Source organism: Nematocida parisii (genome assembly GCF_000250985.1).
Source record: "Nematocida parisii ERTm1 unplaced genomic scaffold supercont1.4, whole genome shotgun sequence".
Lineage (NCBI taxonomy): Eukaryota > Fungi > Microsporidia > Nematocida > Nematocida parisii.
The window spans coordinates 40,720-58,253 of NW_013524649.1; the positions used below are offsets into that span (position 1 = coordinate 40,720).

The 17,534-nt window shown below is 35.7% G+C and overlaps 15 protein-coding genes across 15 annotated transcripts; 3 read left to right on the forward strand and 12 right to left on the reverse strand.

Moving 5' to 3' along the window:
* The first annotated feature begins 1,455 nt into the window (after window positions 1-1,455).
* On the forward strand, window positions 1,456-3,108 carry NEPG_01587 (uncharacterized protein). Its single transcript, XM_013203961.1, has one exon. The coding sequence runs from the start codon at window positions 1,911-1,913 to the stop codon at window positions 2,583-2,585; it is 675 nt and encodes a 224-aa protein (XP_013059415.1). The 5' UTR covers window positions 1,456-1,910; the 3' UTR covers window positions 2,586-3,108.
* Window positions 3,109-3,518: 410 nt separating this feature from the next.
* NEPG_01588 (uncharacterized protein) lies at window positions 3,519-5,795 on the forward strand (the record flags this gene model as incomplete). The annotated part of the gene is made up of 1 exon (XM_013203962.1): window positions 3,519-5,795. One exon carries the CDS (start codon window positions 3,519-3,521, stop codon window positions 5,793-5,795), a length of 2,277 nt encoding a protein of 758 aa, XP_013059416.1.
* Window positions 5,796-6,204: 409 nt separating this feature from the next.
* On the reverse strand, window positions 6,205-6,773 carry NEPG_01589 (uncharacterized protein). Its single transcript, XM_013203963.1, has one exon. It carries the CDS (start codon window positions 6,749-6,751, stop codon window positions 6,389-6,391), a length of 363 nt encoding a protein of 120 aa, XP_013059417.1. The 5' UTR covers window positions 6,752-6,773; the 3' UTR covers window positions 6,205-6,388.
* A 63-nt stretch (window positions 6,774-6,836) lies between these two features.
* Window positions 6,837-7,295, reverse strand: NEPG_01590 (uncharacterized protein; the record flags this gene model as incomplete). The annotated part of the gene is made up of 1 exon (XM_013203964.1): window positions 6,837-7,295. The coding sequence occupies one exon, from the start codon at window positions 7,293-7,295 to the stop codon at window positions 6,837-6,839; it is 459 nt and encodes a 152-aa protein (XP_013059418.1).
* Window positions 7,296-7,415: 120 nt separating this feature from the next.
* On the reverse strand, window positions 7,416-7,820 carry NEPG_01591 (uncharacterized protein; the record flags this gene model as incomplete). Its single annotated transcript, XM_013203965.1, has 1 exon — window positions 7,416-7,820. The coding sequence occupies one exon, from the start codon at window positions 7,818-7,820 to the stop codon at window positions 7,416-7,418; it is 405 nt and encodes a 134-aa protein (XP_013059419.1).
* A 24-nt stretch (window positions 7,821-7,844) lies between these two features.
* On the reverse strand, window positions 7,845-8,357 carry NEPG_01592 (uncharacterized protein; the record flags this gene model as incomplete). The annotated part of the gene is made up of 1 exon (XM_013203966.1): window positions 7,845-8,357. One exon carries the CDS (start codon window positions 8,355-8,357, stop codon window positions 7,845-7,847), a length of 513 nt encoding a protein of 170 aa, XP_013059420.1.
* Window positions 8,358-8,458: 101 nt separating this feature from the next.
* NEPG_01593 (uncharacterized protein) lies at window positions 8,459-9,085 on the reverse strand (the record flags this gene model as incomplete). The annotated part of the gene is made up of 1 exon (XM_013203967.1): window positions 8,459-9,085. One exon carries the CDS (start codon window positions 9,083-9,085, stop codon window positions 8,459-8,461), a length of 627 nt encoding a protein of 208 aa, XP_013059421.1.
* Window positions 9,086-9,117: 32 nt separating this feature from the next.
* On the reverse strand, window positions 9,118-9,530 carry NEPG_01594 (uncharacterized protein; the record flags this gene model as incomplete). Its single annotated transcript, XM_013203968.1, has 1 exon — window positions 9,118-9,530. The coding sequence occupies one exon, from the start codon at window positions 9,528-9,530 to the stop codon at window positions 9,306-9,308; it is 225 nt and encodes a 74-aa protein (XP_013059422.1). The 3' UTR covers window positions 9,118-9,305.
* Window positions 9,531-9,734: 204 nt separating this feature from the next.
* Window positions 9,735-10,454, reverse strand: NEPG_01595 (uncharacterized protein; the record flags this gene model as incomplete). The annotated part of the gene is made up of 1 exon (XM_013203969.1): window positions 9,735-10,454. The coding sequence occupies one exon, from the start codon at window positions 10,452-10,454 to the stop codon at window positions 9,735-9,737; it is 720 nt and encodes a 239-aa protein (XP_013059423.1).
* A 22-nt stretch (window positions 10,455-10,476) lies between these two features.
* On the reverse strand, window positions 10,477-10,749 carry NEPG_01596 (uncharacterized protein; the record flags this gene model as incomplete). Its single annotated transcript, XM_013203970.1, has 1 exon — window positions 10,477-10,749. One exon carries the CDS (start codon window positions 10,747-10,749, stop codon window positions 10,477-10,479), a length of 273 nt encoding a protein of 90 aa, XP_013059424.1.
* Window positions 10,750-10,806: 57 nt separating this feature from the next.
* On the reverse strand, window positions 10,807-11,811 carry NEPG_01597 (uncharacterized protein; the record flags this gene model as incomplete). The annotated part of the gene is made up of 1 exon (XM_013203971.1): window positions 10,807-11,811. One exon carries the CDS (start codon window positions 11,809-11,811, stop codon window positions 10,822-10,824), a length of 990 nt encoding a protein of 329 aa, XP_013059425.1. The 3' UTR covers window positions 10,807-10,821.
* Window positions 11,812-11,901: 90 nt separating this feature from the next.
* Window positions 11,902-13,569, forward strand: NEPG_01598 (phenylalanyl-tRNA synthetase; the record flags this gene model as incomplete). Its single annotated transcript, XM_013203972.1, has 1 exon — window positions 11,902-13,569. The coding sequence occupies one exon, from the start codon at window positions 11,902-11,904 to the stop codon at window positions 13,558-13,560; it is 1,659 nt and encodes a 552-aa protein (XP_013059426.1). The 3' UTR covers window positions 13,561-13,569.
* Window positions 13,570-14,055: 486 nt separating this feature from the next.
* NEPG_01599 (deoxyhypusine synthase) lies at window positions 14,056-15,126 on the reverse strand (the record flags this gene model as incomplete). Its single annotated transcript, XM_013203973.1, has 1 exon — window positions 14,056-15,126. The coding sequence occupies one exon, from the start codon at window positions 15,124-15,126 to the stop codon at window positions 14,056-14,058; it is 1,071 nt and encodes a 356-aa protein (XP_013059427.1).
* A 7-nt stretch (window positions 15,127-15,133) lies between these two features.
* NEPG_01600 (uncharacterized protein) lies at window positions 15,134-15,811 on the reverse strand (the record flags this gene model as incomplete). Its single annotated transcript, XM_013203974.1, has 1 exon — window positions 15,134-15,811. The coding sequence occupies one exon, from the start codon at window positions 15,809-15,811 to the stop codon at window positions 15,134-15,136; it is 678 nt and encodes a 225-aa protein (XP_013059428.1).
* Window positions 15,812-15,842: 31 nt separating this feature from the next.
* NEPG_01601 (uncharacterized protein) lies at window positions 15,843-16,807 on the reverse strand (the record flags this gene model as incomplete). Its single annotated transcript, XM_013203975.1, has 1 exon — window positions 15,843-16,807. The coding sequence occupies one exon, from the start codon at window positions 16,805-16,807 to the stop codon at window positions 15,875-15,877; it is 933 nt and encodes a 310-aa protein (XP_013059429.1). The 3' UTR covers window positions 15,843-15,874.
* Between the last annotated feature and the right edge of the window lie 727 nt (window positions 16,808-17,534).

Here is a 17,534-nt window from a genome sequence, read left to right on the forward strand (position 1 = left end):
ATCACTATTCCACAATATGATGTAATCCATTTCTAATTATTTCTGATAAACAATTCTATTATAATAATTCTTTAAAACTATTCTTAAAATAAAGCCAGAAGATATGTAATACGTGCCGAAACCAACAATGTTCTAAGAATAGAAAATGTGTAGCTTAAATGTTAGAACTGTTCTTTTTATTGCTTTAAATTATTGCTAATTTGAACTAATACAATGCACTGTGTAATATTATACTTATAAAAAATTTGATTAATTAGAATCTCCAAATATCATAGAAGTTTCTGGAACATCTCTCATCAGAAAAAGATTACTCTTCTTCTAAAATAGATTTGAATAAATTCTTTAAGAATTAAAATAATATAAAAAGTGAATTTAAATGAAAACATGTGCAATATTCAACGTAATACACGAATAAAATCATAAAATAGACGCAAGAACTTACGAATAGACATAGAGCACAGATTTAAGAATATTTATAAACACAAATTTAAAGATAATTTACTTAAAGATAATCTGCTTAGTAATATATATAGTATCTAGCCTATTTAATGTATTATATGTTTAGAATTATTAATTTGTTAAATATATGCTTTTATTTCCTATATGTTTCCTATATATGTTATTTAAATACTAATCTTATTATAATATAGAAATTATTATAATTATTGTGCTATAAATCAAAATAAACTAATTAAGTATTTTCTATGTATAATATAATACTGTTTATGCACTGTGCATTATTTATATTTGAATATTCTTTTCTTGTAGTAGCCATATGAATAGTTTTTGTACTTTCTTATTATTATTAAACATAATTTTTGTAAATATATTTTTAGAAACTCTTCACAGTGTATAATCATTTATATACGGATATATTATTTATAATAATAAGAAAATAACTAAAAACAAGCATAAACAGTGTAAGCACCACAAAGTATACAGCAAGAAATATAGCACACTATACATACAATTTATTACATAGAAATACATTATATAACCCGAAAATAACAGCACATATAACATAAAATTACTAAATATAAGGCCAAGAAATTATATAAGATACAAATATATGTACATAGATATATAAAAATAAATGCAAAAGGCGTTTAAACAAAATATTGTGAGTTTAGGTTGTTTGTAGTTATATTTTATACAGTATTGGTCATAACAACCAGAAATATTGCCAAAAGCACATATAGGATTACATAGCCCGAAGATATGGCATAAGAAAATAATAAATACACAATATATGTTATAAGAGAGCTGTTCATATAAAAAACCAGAAATGTTCCAAAACAATTAAAGGCTCTGAAGAGGTATTTCATTATTTGCATAGTGAATTGTTCTATTCATTGAATTTTATTGTAGATAAAGAAAAATATACAGAGTAGGCAGTAGAAGTACAAATAAAATTATTTTTAGAGCTATGCTCTGAAATACTGCATGCAGGAAAAAAGTGAAAAAAGTGAAAAAATGAAGGAAAAAATGGTGCACGCAGAAGGCAGCGAGAAGGAGAGAGAGCTTTCAGCAGATGATTTAGGGCTGTGTAAGGAGTTGCTGTTGAAATTGAAGAAAAGTCCGCATGCAGGCCCATTCTTATATCCAGTGGATCCACAGGTGCTAAACATCCCAGACTACTATGAGAAAATAAAGCAGCCAATGGACTTATCCACGATCTCAAAGAATCTGGAAACAGGAATATACAAAAGCACAGAGGACATAAAGGCGGATATCGAGCTAATGCTGCAGAACTGCTACACATACAACCAGCCGGACACTGCGGTGTCTAAGATGGGCCAAGCCTTGGAGAAGTATTTTAAGCAATTGCTGCAGAAGGGAGCACTCGACAAAAAAAGAAAAGCTGAGGAAGAAAGAAACGAGAGAGAAAAAAGAGAAAGATCCGGTCAGTAATGACAGATGAGGAGTACACAAAGTGTTTAGACGCGCTTAATGAAATAGTGAAAGCAAAGTATCGAAGAATTAACTGGCCATTTTTAGAGCCAGTGGATGAGACACTTGTTCCAAACTACTACACTCTAATAACATATCCAATGGATTTGGGAACTATGCGAACAAAACTAACAACACATCAGTATGCAGGGGTAGATGAGTTTATGAACGATTTTGACGCAATGATAAGCAACTGCTATTCATTTAATGCAGAGGGAACAGATGTATACGTGTGTGCTACAAAGATAAACACGCAATTTAAGCAAATATTTGAACAGAAAAAGAAGAAGCCAGAGGATTCAGCAAGCAGAATAGCAGTACTCCGAGGGCTAATTACACAGTATGAAACAGAGCTTAGAAAGCTGGAAGAGAAGGCGGGGACAGAAACCATAGAGTATGGGTATGAAGAGAAGCTAAAATTAAAACGAAGAATTGAGTCTCTGGCCCCATCAAAATTACGCCCGCTGATTGTTTATATCCAGGAGAACATTCCACATGTTATGCTAGATGAAATGGAATCGCTTGAAGTAAATCTAGACGCCTTGGATCAGAAATCTCTTCGCGGGCTCAGCAATATAGTAAGAGAGGCATATGTAGAAGAACAAAGAGTAGAGAGTGATTCAAGCAGTGAATAAGTTAATTAAATGCAAGAAGAATCTTCCTTGGCAGGCTGGTAGAGAGTAAGCATCTTATTACAAAGTTTCTATTATGCTATTATGGAGTTGATTGTGGCTTTCTAGATGAATGCTTGTACACACTAGTGAGATTTGTGTGTTATTATTCTTATCTTTAAGCATGCAGTCTAATAAATCAAGGGACTGCGCGTTGTAATACTCTATTTGAGCATTACTGCCTGTGTATTCAGAAAATAGGCGCTGCTATTACAAAGATTAAGTAGAGTGTAGCGCATGGTAGTATATATTATATGTAAAATATCCAGAAATAGCATAGAAAAGACAGCTCTTCTATTCAATGGCTAGATATAGCTCAAGATACACCAAACACACTCAAAACACTTCCATGCTGGCATAATAACCAGTTCATAATAATGCTTTACACTATATTTCTCCTGTGCCAAACTGTCTCATCTAACAAATAATGTATACTATTTCTAGTTACAAAGCTGGATATATTATGGTTAACTTAGAATAAAGTAATTTAGGTGGTTTTTTCTAATTATTTGCATAGCTCTACCAATTTTTGCTTATACAAATGCAGACTTTATGTTCTCTACTATTTTTGATGCTTTCGGGTCATATCGGGGTATTAAAATTGTTTTTGAGATACTTGAATACAGGAGATAAATATCCGAATTTCTGATATTTAGTTTCAGGCTGCTTATCTTTGATCTGGCGCATGATATGGTAGTTTCTTTGTAGACTTGCAGGACAATCTTCCCACAGTCGCATAATAACAGAAGCAAAGTGTGTTTATTTTATTTAGAGAGTAGTTTCTGGTCTATATTTGAAAAGCAATCTATAGGCCTGTATATGAAAGAATATTTTTCTGCACATAGAATATCTAATTAATATACACTATATATTAATTATGATTTTATTTGTTTAGAGATGAGAATTAGCAAACATGTGATTTTATCATTGTTGTTCATTGGAAGCTGTATAATCCAGCATATTTCTTGTAAAGAAGATATAGTGAACAATAAAACAAAAGTTAAAAAAAAGAATGGGCTATCCTCTAGCAAACTTGGGGTTGAGTGCAGCAAAAAGCTATTGAATTCGTCGCAGGACATATTTACGAACCATCAATTTAAGGGAAAGAAGATATTTTTGATAAGAGCCACAGCACTGAATGAAAAGCTGTATAAGGCAATAGAAAGAATGCAGAGAGAAAAGCTATCTGCACATTTTATAACATACATTAAAAATCCAGCTAAATTAGTAAGGAATAATAAAAATGATTACATTTGCAGAATAGTTACACTGCGTGGGCTGTGCATGCTTTCAAACGCTGTAATTGTTCAAACAACGCAAGACAAAGACATACTAATAAATCTTGTGGGAGTTCCAGAGAAAAAAGTAACTGTGCTTTTTTCTAATGTGAATAAAGCCCCCAAACAGAAGAAAACGCTCTCTCTTCAAAAGAAAAGCTTTAATCTTCCAAATGGGCTGTATGTTCTATATGCAGGCGCAAATATCCATATTAACGTGGATATATATAAAAATACCATACATCAGATGTACATTCGGGCAGTTAGTGAGGAGCCAGAGACATATCGTGCAGGGCACTGCAAAAGAGGGCCATACGACAGAAAAATGCATGAGGCGTATGCACGAATATCCTCTAGTGATGTTGCGTTAAGCATTACAGACACAGACATATTCAGTGTACACAATAAAAAGCTAGTTGTTAAGGTGGGAGGAATTAAGGCTGTGATAGATAGAAGAAGATTTAGTGTGACCTTAAAGGGGCCTAGCTGTGCGATTAAGCCCATAGGCTTATCCATGACAAATTCTGCAAGGTGGAGGTTTAATAGCGATACATTAAACAAATTCAGCATAGATCATCCTGGCCTTACGTATAAAAGAAAACACAAAGGATATTTATACAATAGGCCAAGAAGACACCCAGTAGAGCTTTTTGAGCCAGTGCATGAATCTGGGCACTCTCCATTGAAACGAGTTTTGATAACAGGATATTGGAGGTCTTCTGGTGTTGGTATGGTGTCAAATAGATTTTTGCTAAACTTGGCAGTGTATCAGAGCTTACTTGTTAGGGGAGATGCATACAATCCATGGGAGCTAGCAAAAGAACAGGAAATTAATTATTTCATTGCACAGATCTATTTATTAGAAAGTGGGCAGATAACTAAAGCAAAAGCAATTAACCCAGAAGCCACGTTTACCCGCCCAGGGGTAGAAATCCGAAATAGATTTCCTCCAGACACATCGTCTGTTAAACAGGGATACTCTAAAATATATACACACTTCCCATGGGAGTTCAGCGACATTCCACAGCAGTGGATTGACCCCTTAAAAGACTCAAAGAATACTAAAATTCTTGTACCTTCAGAGTTCGTGCGAGAAGTGCATAAGCGAGGAAATATTCCAGAAGAAAACATATATACCATACCACATGGCGTTGCCTACAAATCGCAGCTAAATATGCAAAAGATAGAAAAGGGGCAGCACTCTGTTTCTGTGCAATCTCTCTATAAGGTACCAGAAGACTATGCTAGATTTGTAATGATCAGTGGATTTCTTAAAAGAAAGGGTATGGACATAGGAATCAAAGCATACATAAAGGCATTTAAAGGAACCGATAAAGTGGTTCTTCGCATTCACTGTGCATATGGCGACAGCTCAGTGTCAAACCACTTAAAATCACTCATTCGTACAAATCAGATGCGAAAAGGACCAAAAATCATATATACTGAAGGGTATACAACAGATAAGAAAATAAGAGGGCTTCTTGCAAATGCACATTATAATCTTGCGCCCTTCAGAGGAGAAGGCTTTGGAATGAATATTCTAGATGGAGCTGCTCTTGGAGCTGTTCCCATTGTTACTAATGCTAAGCCAGCCACAGAATTTTGCACTCCCAGAGGATCTTTCTTCATTCGCTGTAAAACTGTCCCAGTTACTGGGCTTCCTGTTAAGAGGTTCCGCACATACACTACTATGTTTGACATGCCAATTAAAAAATGCCCAACATGGTATAGCCCAAGTCAGAAGCACTTAGTTAAACTCCTTCGAAAAGCAGCATCCATTGTAAACAACAGAAAGTATGCAAAGATGAAAAAGAATTGCATTGTAAATGCATCCAAACAGACCTGGTCTTTTGTTCTTGAAGAACTAAAGAACTTGCTTGTCAAGAAGAGAATATAAGTGAGATAGAATAAAAGTCTTCATTATACATAAATGCATGCATGCTTTGGTGTTTAAAAATTTCTAATGTAGCTCAAACATAGTAGAATTTCCATAAAACATGAATTACTACATAATCTCGAAAATATTTCTAAATGTATATTATATAGTATATTATTATATGCATATTAAATAAAATTTAAATATACCACATGAATAGACAACAAGAATAATATACATAAGACTAGCCAATAAACCTTAAATATTGTAGAATGACAATTCTTCTAAATATAGTATCTATATCTTAGATAAAAATCAACTAATCTATATAAAACAATTGCCAGTGTGTTTGTTTAACTCAAGCAACGAATATCCATGCATATTCTTTCTCGCATATAAAATAGATATAACTAAGTTATTTCAAGCCAAATTGGGAATTTATTTTCTTTTAATAAAGAAGCCAGAATAAAATATATCCAAGAAGATTAAATATATGCATGCCTGGCTTAAAGCCCAGAGAATGTAAGTATTTCTACCAAATAGAAAACAAAAACAAAAGTACATATTTGTGCATGGTTTAACCGCATGTATTGTTTTATATTCTCACCGTATAACTAAAGTGCTGCTGGTGCTTCTTGGCGAGTAAGGAATGCACCTCGACAATACCAGCTGATTTTTTTCTTTATATAATCAGCATACATGAACAGTCTCTCGAGATATACTCCTATATAGTATCCAATGATTCCACAGCACAGAAACAAAAAAGACAGCACTATATTCTCTGGAATATTCTGAATGATTTCAAAGGACGCATCTTCTTTTTCATCTTCTTCTGATGAGTTCTCATCAATATGCGCAATCTTGTCGGTATACAGGCCACCAAGCCCTGCACTAGAGCTTAATACGCCATTCTGTGGGGCGCATGCAGAGCCATCCACCCAGCACAGAGCTACCAGGCACAGGAGCAGAGCAGGCATCAACAAGTGTTTTCTTGATTTCATAAAAACATAATATAATTCTTAATTATAATCAGGAATATAATAATCTAGTTTATTCTCTGCTTTACTGCTCTCTACAGACGGGAACATTCTCCTTTTCCTCCACTCTCTCATCAAGTGAATCTCTGATATAGCACATTCTTCCCTTCAGCTCATACACTTTATTTAGATCTACTTTTTCCTTATTGATTGATATCAATACTCTCTTAAGCGCGTTCATACGCTCAGCATGCTCAGAGACTTCCTGCCCACCCTCCTTAGAGACTACATCAACTGCAGAGGCTTTAAACGTATTTCTTCTCCAGGAAAGAGTCTGCCTAATGGTTAAAATAACTTCATACCGCATCTCTTTGTTTTCGAATAATTCAGTTAGCACCTCTAATAGCAAAATAACGCACCGGTCTGGCAGACCTCTGACCATCTTTTCCTTTGTTTCATCTTGTAGCTCTAAAAATGTATATAAGAAGTCTTTGTTTTTACTTATGATAGCCTGCTCTAGTGCTGAACTGTGCCCGAGTTGCATGTCTCCCATTCTAAAAAATTTTTGAGCTTTCAGATTATGTAGCATTATTTGTCAAGATTCTTCCAAAACAGCCATACTCTATAAGAGACAAATTACAATGAGCTTTAAATAGGATTAAGCCTACTCTTCAACCGAGTCATTCTCTGTATATTCATTCTCCTTATTTTTCTCTGCACTCTGCTTTGTTTTTCTCCCCCTTGTCAAGTTTTTATTCCGTATTTTTCCATGTATTCTGTAGTACAGCCCGCATGCATTGCACACTATTATGTCCCCAATGCGCCGCCAAAGACTTGTTTCTTTAGTGTGGCAGAATCCACATACTTTATGCGATTCATCTAAGTTAATCCTTTTTGACTGCATGGTGTCCATATAATGCCGAATAAGAACTTTTTTAATCTCAATGCTTCGGTTTATAGGAGGTGCAGGAGATTCATATTTTACTTTCTCGGGTGCTTTATATCTCATTTCTATTTTATGCCTTAGCTTGTTCTGATCTACAGTGCCTCTTATCTTTTTCTCATTCATGAAAGTGAAATTTTAAAAAGGATTTCATTTATTAGCATTTTGTTTGTTAATTGGTTCATTCTGGTCGCATTTTTTACTATCTTTAGACGCAGTCTTAAAGAGTCGCTTTGGGCGTGATAGGCCCCCGTGTGTGCGGAAATAAAGGCCGCATGCATTGCACACCATGCGGTGGCCGTGCCTGCGCCAGAGCGGAGTGGTTGATGTGCCGCACTGTGCACATGAAAAGTTAAACTTCTTCACGTTCTTGCGCTTTCCCTGGTATTTGCTGTTTAGTGTGCATTGGAGGAGTTCTTTACATATTTGCGTGCACACATCGCCGGTTTCTCGTGGATGAAAGTGCAGTTTAATTTTCGCTGTGCCATGATCTCTTAATATGTCAATACGGAGCATTTGCATCCCAATATTTATTGCCATAATAGATTCTACAGGATTGTCCTCTTCAGATAAACTTCTCTCCTCACTGTCTAATAGAGAAAGCCTTTTACTCTGTTTAGGCCCAGAATCGTCTTTTCCTACGATATCTTTGGCCTTATTCATTTTATTCTATTTTTTGGCTGAGATAAATAATAAACCTCGAAAGTGATAGAAAATTACTGATGATTAGATGCAGATATGCCCACCATCAAAATATACCCCAATTACATTAGCTCGTTGTCTCTGTCTCTTCTTTCATAGCACTTAATACGATCTGTTCGCTTTAAATTTCTATACTCCTTTATCTTTTGGGCGCGCTTATTCTTCTTTTTGTTCTCTTTCAGTAGAGAATGTCTATCGATCATAGGGTCTTCATGGTCTTTTACTTCTATTAACCAGTTTCTGTCTAGGTCGTTCTTACTCCCCCTGCCAAACGCAGGCGCATATTCTCGTGTGACCTCATCATATACTCTTCCTCCTGTTTTGTTTTTGCTTCTTACAATTCCTTTTCTTGCTGCAAACATTTCCCACTTAGTCTTAACAGACTCTTCAGGAAGAACTCGCGCTCTAGGAAAAATTGTTTCCTTTGAGTATTCTGGCATATGCGCAAGTATCTCCTTGGGAAGTACATACTGCGTGGCATTGTGTAGATCGTATTTAGTAGGGAGCTCTTTCAGCTTTTTAAAGAAGTTCAGAGCAATCGCTCTATACTTTACTGACACATCGCTCTCTGCATTTCCTTCTGAGATGGCTATGAATCTCTTTGTATCGTATACATCTGCCAACCGCATTATTAAAAATTTTCCCGTGCTGCTTAAACTTAAATATTCGAGTTGGATTATAAAATGCATGCCAAATAACAATAGGCACACCCGAAAGCAAATATCTACCAAGAACCAAAAACCCAACAAAATAAACTCTAGATTTATCTCTATATCATGTTATTATATACACAATGCTGCTAATTCTTTTATAATTTAAAATTCCAGGAAAACAATATGCCCGCACAAATAGACATTGCTGCATGTGATTACACACATGCCTCTTCTTCACTTGCACAGAAATTAGCTTCTATCCCAATATCAACCAATATATAATGAATAGAATATTTATAACAATAAGTGGGATAAAGCTAAGAGTTTTGATTGTTCTTATAAGTTCAGATAACTGTCGCACCACTGCATTCTCACTTTTTCGGGTTATCCCCAGATTGTCTAGAAATCTTTCCTCATTCAGTATGCACACACTATTTCCAAGCATGGTAAATGTATACAGAATAGCTCCTAAACCAAACATAAAAAAAATAAACGAAATTATTAAATATATCCCTAAAACGAGTGAATTAGAATACACAAAGCATTGTGCACTTGCCTGCCATAAAATTCAGGCTTTACTCAGAGATAAACATGAATTCCTATTCCTTTGCACTCTAATACATACATATATTGACAAATTATACTCGAGATCGTAGAAATGCTCTCTATTCGTACAAAAACTGTTTTATGTTTCATTCATGCTGCTATACTTCTCATCTTGAAGGAACAGTGGCTTTCTTTTTCGAGGGGTACGTCTGTTGTTCCTTTGCGCAAGCACTTTGCACTTGTCTTGGTACAGAACAATCACCACTCCCGGCGCAATTATTGTACAGAACAATTCCCAGAGCGATATCTTGCAGGGCGAAAGGAACACTGATGTATTGCCTAGAAGAATATTCATAGAAAGAGAAACCGCTCGAAGTATGTATACATGTCTATCTGCAAGATGTATCTTGCGTATTCCATGCTGTAGCAGCATAAAAATAATTGTGAATCCACTTGCACACTCTATGCGGCCTATTTCAGAAGAAAGAGCAAGGGCAGAAAAAGTACTAGTGAATCTGCTAATAAAGGAATGAAATGAAAGTAGAAAGGAGCACGCGCTCATAATAAGCCCGAAATAGATCATACTCTGCATTTTGTAGAATATATGATGGAAAAGCGGAGAGATAAACAGAATATGCATAAGATATATGCAAAGCATTCTATTTGAGTGATGCCGATAAATAGAGGTTCGCTCTAAAACAAAAACAAAAACTACAGCCAAAACAGATAAATATTCAATATAGTTAAGCACATCCCATTCTCTATCAATTAAGTACAGAATATTTACAACAGAGATGGAGAGCGAAATCTTGTTGAAAAGTCGCCACATGACCAAGATGTCAGTCTCAGGGTAAAACATGAAATTTAATTTTAATTTCTATTTAAATTTTGGGACTAGCTATAATATTTCTAGTTCTGTATTTTAAAGCATTCGATAAAACAGGAATTTTATTAAAATGCTGGTATTTAGCTAGATTCCCTTTTAACAGCTTGCCAAATGAAAGAATAGAAAAAACTCTTGAGATAGACAAGATGCCTATATGGCAATAACCAGAAGCATTCAATAAAAACATATTGTAGTTTAGCTCAAATATAACTAGATTCATTTTAAATGGGAATATCCCAACAATTAAAATACTTAAATTGGCTTGCATACATTCTAAACTACGATTTCAGGATGTTGCTATTAGACAGTACTTGAATAATTTGTATCTTTATTTAATTCTTTAGTTCTCTGTTACATTTACGATCTCATCTCTATGGTCGTGCCCCTGTATCACACAGTCTGCCAGGAATACTAGATTTCTAACTTCTATTTCCTGGAGTACCAGCTGTGTATATATAACACTGTAATCATCATATATATAGAAAGACTTGTTGCATAGTCTTATTTCCTCTCTAAGCAATGCATCTTCTATTCCTGTTTCATTTCCAACAATGTTTCTGTATTTACTATGGGTGCTAAGAATGCCCTCCAACTCACTTATGCTCTTGCAGTTTATTAAGAGTTCTTTGTGCACCTGGGTAAAACTGTTGCAAGACGGGAAAAGATTCAACTTCTCTGTGCTTGGTATGTTTGTGTTTATAAGGGCATAGAGTATCTCTATAATGACCTTATCTCCTTCAAAAACAATTAACTCCTCCAGACACAAGCGGTTTTTTATACAATAGCCATATACCAGCTCTAAATACCTCTTCTGTAGAATACTTTTAACATATTGTATGTCCTTGTTTAACAGCTCATAAGTAAGGCCTTCAACGTATTTGCTAAGTGATGTGTTCTCTAAGCAGTACTTCCAAGTGTCTTTTGCTGTTTGTGTAACCTTGATAAAATTCAGTCCTGGATACCCGCCGAGTGGGTGAGTGTTTAGCTCCGTCTCTAATAGCTTTGGACTCTCTTTCTTGCATGCCCACAGATATAAAAAGTTGTCTAGCTGATACTTTTCTTTGTAGAAGTTAATTAGAACTTCAGACTGTTTTGTGGCAAATGATTGCGTGATCTGAATCTGCTCATCTATGCATTTGTACATCGCAGACTTAAACGCAGCCAGCGACATCTTGGCTTCTAGCAAGTACTTCCCGTATATTGTGTTTTGCAGTTTTATTTTTAAATCGTCTAAATTATTGGCAACTTTCATAAGCCTGTAATGTTCATCCTTTAGAAGATTGTTCTTGTTTCCGTGGACATAATTAATTATTCCAGTCTCTTGCTGCATACTTCTTCGAAAAAATAAAAATATTTATTCATTCTGAGTATTTCACGTATCTGCTGCAGCGTTATTTATTTTTATTATTTTTCATACGGAATGGCCTCTATTTCAGTAAGCAAGAATGCACTACTAGCGGGAATAGGAAAATCATACAGCGATGATGAAATGACCGATGTTCTTTTTGACTTTGGGCTAGAATTGGATGAAATTTCAGTTGAAGACAATGAGGTGCAGTATAAAATAGACATACCGGCTAACAGATACGATCTGCTGTGTTTAAAAGGGCTGATATATGGGCTTAGATCATATATTGACTGTGTTCCTGGAAAGGTCCTTGAGAGTAAGAAGACTGTTGAGTCTGTAGATGGAGTTAGACCAGAAGCTAGGCCATATATTAAAATGGCAATTCTAAAGGGCGTTAATTTGGAGAATGGTGGATACTCTGATCTAATAAACTTCCAGGACAAGCTGCACCAGGGCTTGGGGCAAAACCGGCGTCTAATGGCCATTGGAACACATGACTACGACAAAACCACCCGGCCATATACATACACAGAGATGCATGAGGATGAGATTAAGTTTACACCACTTTCTCAGAGCAGAGAGTACACAAGAAAAGAGCTGGACGACCTTTATAAAGCAGACAGCAAGCTGAAGGACTACTTGAATCTGGCGCGAAAGAATGGGATGGTTCCAGTGGTGCTTGACAGTAAGAAAAATATTCTGTCACTTCCTCCTCTTATAAACAGTGAGCTATCTAAAATAACGGAGAAAACAAAGAATATTTTCATTGAAATCACAGGAACCGACTTGGGAAGAGTGTCCACGGCAATGGACCTTCTTCTGCACCATTTCTCTGAGGACAAAACAGAGATTGAGGAGATACTTATAGATAACGGAAGTGAGTATCAAGAAGAAACAAAGAAGATTAGAATTACACCAGAAATAATTAAGAAGGAGCTCACACTAGATCTAACACTAGATACAGTCCAGACCTATATGAAACGAATGATGCACCAGGTAGAAGTAAACAGCAGCCAAACAGAGTCAGGCTGGAGCATAGATGTAATTCCTACTAAACTCCGGCCAGACATTCTACACCAGTGTGACATTATAGAAGACATTGCAATTGCGCATGGCTATAATAACTTTGCACGAACTCTAGGAAACAACTATACAATTGGAAAAGAGCTTCCTATAAATAAGCTGGCACAGAGCCTGAGAGAAGAGTGTGCAAGAGTGGACTACACCGAGCTATTCACAATGGCCCTTTTATCCATGGAAGACTATTTCGGATTTGGTGTAGACAGACATATTAAGGTGAAAAATCCAAAGAGCATGGAGTGTGAGGTTCTTCGGCAGCACCTAATTCCCTCTGTTCTAAAGTGTCTTATATCAAACCAGCACTACCAGCTGCCAATAAAGGTTTTTGAGGTATCTGATGTGGGCGAGTTCACCGACAGTGATGTGGGAGTAAAAAATAGCAAGCGCCTGTGCATGGGAATATGTGGAAGAACTAGCAGCCTTGAATTGCTCCAAGAGTCATTTGATGTGGTTATGAAAAGACAAGGATTTACTGTAGAGTATAGAAACAATGACAGCGCGCCATTTGTTAAAGGGCGATCTTGCCAAGTACTTTATAAAGGAAATAAAATAGGATATCTTGGGGTGTTAGACTTAAACATCCTTGCACACCACAAAATGCCATATGTTTGCTCCTTTGTAGAGATATGTCTAAACAAATTAATAGAATAGACAATAAATCATACAATTAGTACTTTTCATATCTACGCCTGCTTTTTAATAAGCTAGCCTATTATAATAAAGGTCTTTCTTTATAATTATATTTCATGCTATTCTCAACTCTATTTTGTTTACTGGTAATATAACCCGAATTTTGGTAGTATGGGGCTTTCTCTGATCCTTTCTGTCTACTTCTGCGAATAGAATGTTCATTGAATTTTAGGCTATAAGTAATTTACAATGCTTTATATTGGGATGTATACATTTAAACTAGAAAGCATAAATAGTTTTATTTTTAGTAGGTAGGGGCAATAAGAATCTGATAGTATATGCTTAAGTTGTTGGAATTGCCTAAACGATGAAAGAATACAATAATACCGCAAAATTAGACCAAATATGTTGTTTATTACAAAGAATACTCTTGAATATTTCAGGTTTTATGCACTAGTGCTCAAATTACATATTAATATGCACATCTTCTCTAGCTAAATACGTCTCATTATGATATTAAATCCCGTCTGGCCACACTGCACTTACTAGAATAGGAAGAATCAGAGTGGCATCTGCGTGCACTTTTACTGAGGTGGTGTGCTTCTTGATCTTTCCCCAGGACACCGACTCTTCTACCCGCGCACCAGCATCACTTCCATCGAACTCTTGTGCCGTATTAACTAGCACACAGTGGTCTAGACCATTTCTAAATAGATTCGCGTTAAGAATATGGTGCTTTATCACGCCTGCTCCAAGAATAAGAGCCCCGGTGCTTTCACAAAATAGCCCCTCTCCATTTATTCTCGCAATGTCCTCAACACTGTCAATTACTAGTCTTCTTCGCTGGTTGAAGTATGTTATAATATCGCCAATCGATCCATCCGTAATAGCTGGGCAGTACACAGGAATATTATTCTTGTATGCCCAGTAGTACACAGACTCTTCTGAGTTTGCTTTCTTCCCCAGCTCATAAATGAATCTTGACGGCGTTATAATTGATATATCGTCAACTCTTCGATATCCACTTCCAAGACCCTGGATCTCTGTGCTTTCTGGGTTGTTTTCTAGCCTGCCCTCGATGATATCATTAAGAAACTCGGTCATCCAGTCTTCAAACGCAAAGTAGTTCTCGTTGGGTATGAGAATGTTTCCTACTCTGTTTAGCCCTTGGGATCTTAGTTTTGCACCATCCATGTCAAACTGGCCCAGCCGGGAGGGTTTTAGAGTTTTTATTATGTCTTCCTCAACACCACCTGCTGTACTCACCAGAACATCCACAAATTTATTTCGAACAAGATATGCTATTATGTCTCTTAGCCCAGAAGATATAAGATTGCTTGTGTATCCTAAGAATATTTTACTGTTTGCTGCCCGCATCTTTTTAAGCTCTGCTATCGCCTGATGCAGATGAGTTCCTTGAAATCCAACGGTTTTATACCCTTCCGTCCATGCGAATAAGTCTGTTTTGGGGAATCCCTTTCCAGAAACTATTTTCATCTTTTCCACCTCCTCTGTGTTTTCTTCTATGTCAGAATCTGCTAGCTCTTTTATACTTCCTTTATTCATACCGGACGCACTGTTCTCCATAAAAAATTTAATCTTTGCACTGAACTTTTTTCGGTTTGCAGTATGCCCTTGAGGTATACCCCTTGAGATTTAGCCACATAAAGTATCCAAATAACGCAGAGATAAACGCAGTCAACATGAACGACCATAGTAGTGTTATGTAAAAACAAATAGATTTTTGAGTAAATGTGAACTCTGGGAATGGCTGCATGCATCTGTAGACAACTAAAATAAGCCCTCGAAGGCATTCAATTGACAGCAGATTCATAAAATACGGATAATTTACTTCCCCTATGCAATTACTTAGCCACACACAGTGGTGATCCATGACTGCAATGCACTGATTACACTCTCTGCAGTGAGAAGTCCCCGATGGGCGGAATATCCCGCATGTTTTGCAAAATACCTCTGAATGAAGCTGCACTCCTTTCTTTTCGAATGACCTTCCTGCAATGGCTTTGTTATCCTGTATAACCCGGTATGTATAGTCTTTAAATAAAACACTATTGTAATAATTTGAATTTCTTCTGGAAAGTGTGCCAGGATCCATCCTTCCTATGATGATTATTAGCAAAAAAGTTATTACAGACAGTGCAATAAAAATATATAATGTACGCCCCTCTATAAATGATGTACCCAAGAAAGTTCCTAATAACTCGATCAGTATAGAAAAGCCTGCTCTTTTGTCCATGCCCACTGCATTCATCTTTTGTAAATATGTATATTTGAATTTTTATTGGTAAATTAAGACACCCGCCAATTGGTTCATTTACGAGGGGCTTAGGAGAGCACTTGAAGACTTAGAGGCAAGAACAGGTGCCGGTACAGATTCTGTCAACTCTATCTGATTCGTCACTGGTGCTTTCTTAGCAGATATTTTTCTGTATGTCTGCCTTTCAAAGTTAATGAAAAGACCTATAAGAATAATAACATATACAATATTGAAAATAATAGCAGAATACTGATAGAATCGAAGGGTTGGCTCGCTGCTAAAAGTCGTCTCTCTACTGATATAGATTGCGCCAAAAAACAGCCCTACAAAGAATTGCCCTATCTGCATAAATGTAATGGCTCTCTTAAATGGAGCTCTTATTCCTACTACGGTCATTGCATAATATAAATACATTGTGCTGTGAATAAAGGAGTTTAGGACTACCCATATCCAGCCACTATACGACTCAGAAAGAGAAACAAGCCAACAAGCAACAATTGCCCCTGCATGATGATACATCTGCAAAAAAGAGCTCTCTTTGTTACTCATAAACAGTATCAGAGTATCTACTACCTCATAGTATTTAGATATGTAGAATATCCAGATCCAAGGGGATAACTTCTTTTCCATCTGATTGCCTGGGTCAACTATAAATTTCTCAAAAGGTAGCGTTATGAATCCAGTGTAGATAACTTCAAATGTCTTCTTAAACACAAGCATGCTGAAGATAGACATCCCCATGTTATGTGCAAAAATAAATGTCTTTAACTGTACGCTTTTTGGCGTAACAGAAGAAGACTTTTTTGACTTATCCGATGTACTTAGTTGAGGATTAAGTATCTCTTTCTTCTCCTTTTTTTCTTTAATTCTCTTGTTGTTTCTAACAACCCACACTATATAGATAAAAGCACTAAAAATAGGCACTTCCCAGTGAAGGGAAACATTTTTAATTCCTCCTAAAAAGCTGCTTGCGCTTTGTAAACTGTCCATTTATTTTGTTTGAATATTTTTTCATAATATGTAATTAATTAATTTAAACCCATCATACAATAATTAAATTATCTTCTAATTATAGCTATGCAGTGATGCATTTATAAAAACTTCTTTGTTCTAGGATTTATTTCAGTGCATAGGAGGATTTGTTGTTTTACCCTGTGGTTAAAGCTATTTCTATTGTATTTTGGGCTATTGAAGTGTGGTAGTGCATATTAATCTTTAAATAACCCTAGTGCCACATAACAAATTACATGTATCCGTCTACAACTATTAATATTCTATTCAATCAGAGTCTATTACCTAGTGTCTATTGTATAACCAGAAATAACCCGAATATATCAGAATAGCCTCATTTAAGTGCTTTTTGTTTGTCTAGCGTATGAATAGGCAATAATGCGGGTGTAATTATTTGAGGTGTTAAATATATTTGATATTTGAAAAAGGAAGAATCTGTGTGCAGTATAATACTATTAAGAATCAAGTTCGGGTTATATACTAGCACATTATATTATTTGGGTTATATACTAGAAAATGAGATATTTGTAAATTTATGTCTGTATATGCATCTATTATTTTACTATTTACAAGAAATATAAAAATAGAAAGTGTTTATAATTTAATTCAATCTCTGAATGGGTTTATTTATTATCTAATAATATAAAATATTGTAAACATTGTGCTAATACTCTAAAAAGGAACATTCATATCTCTGATGATTATT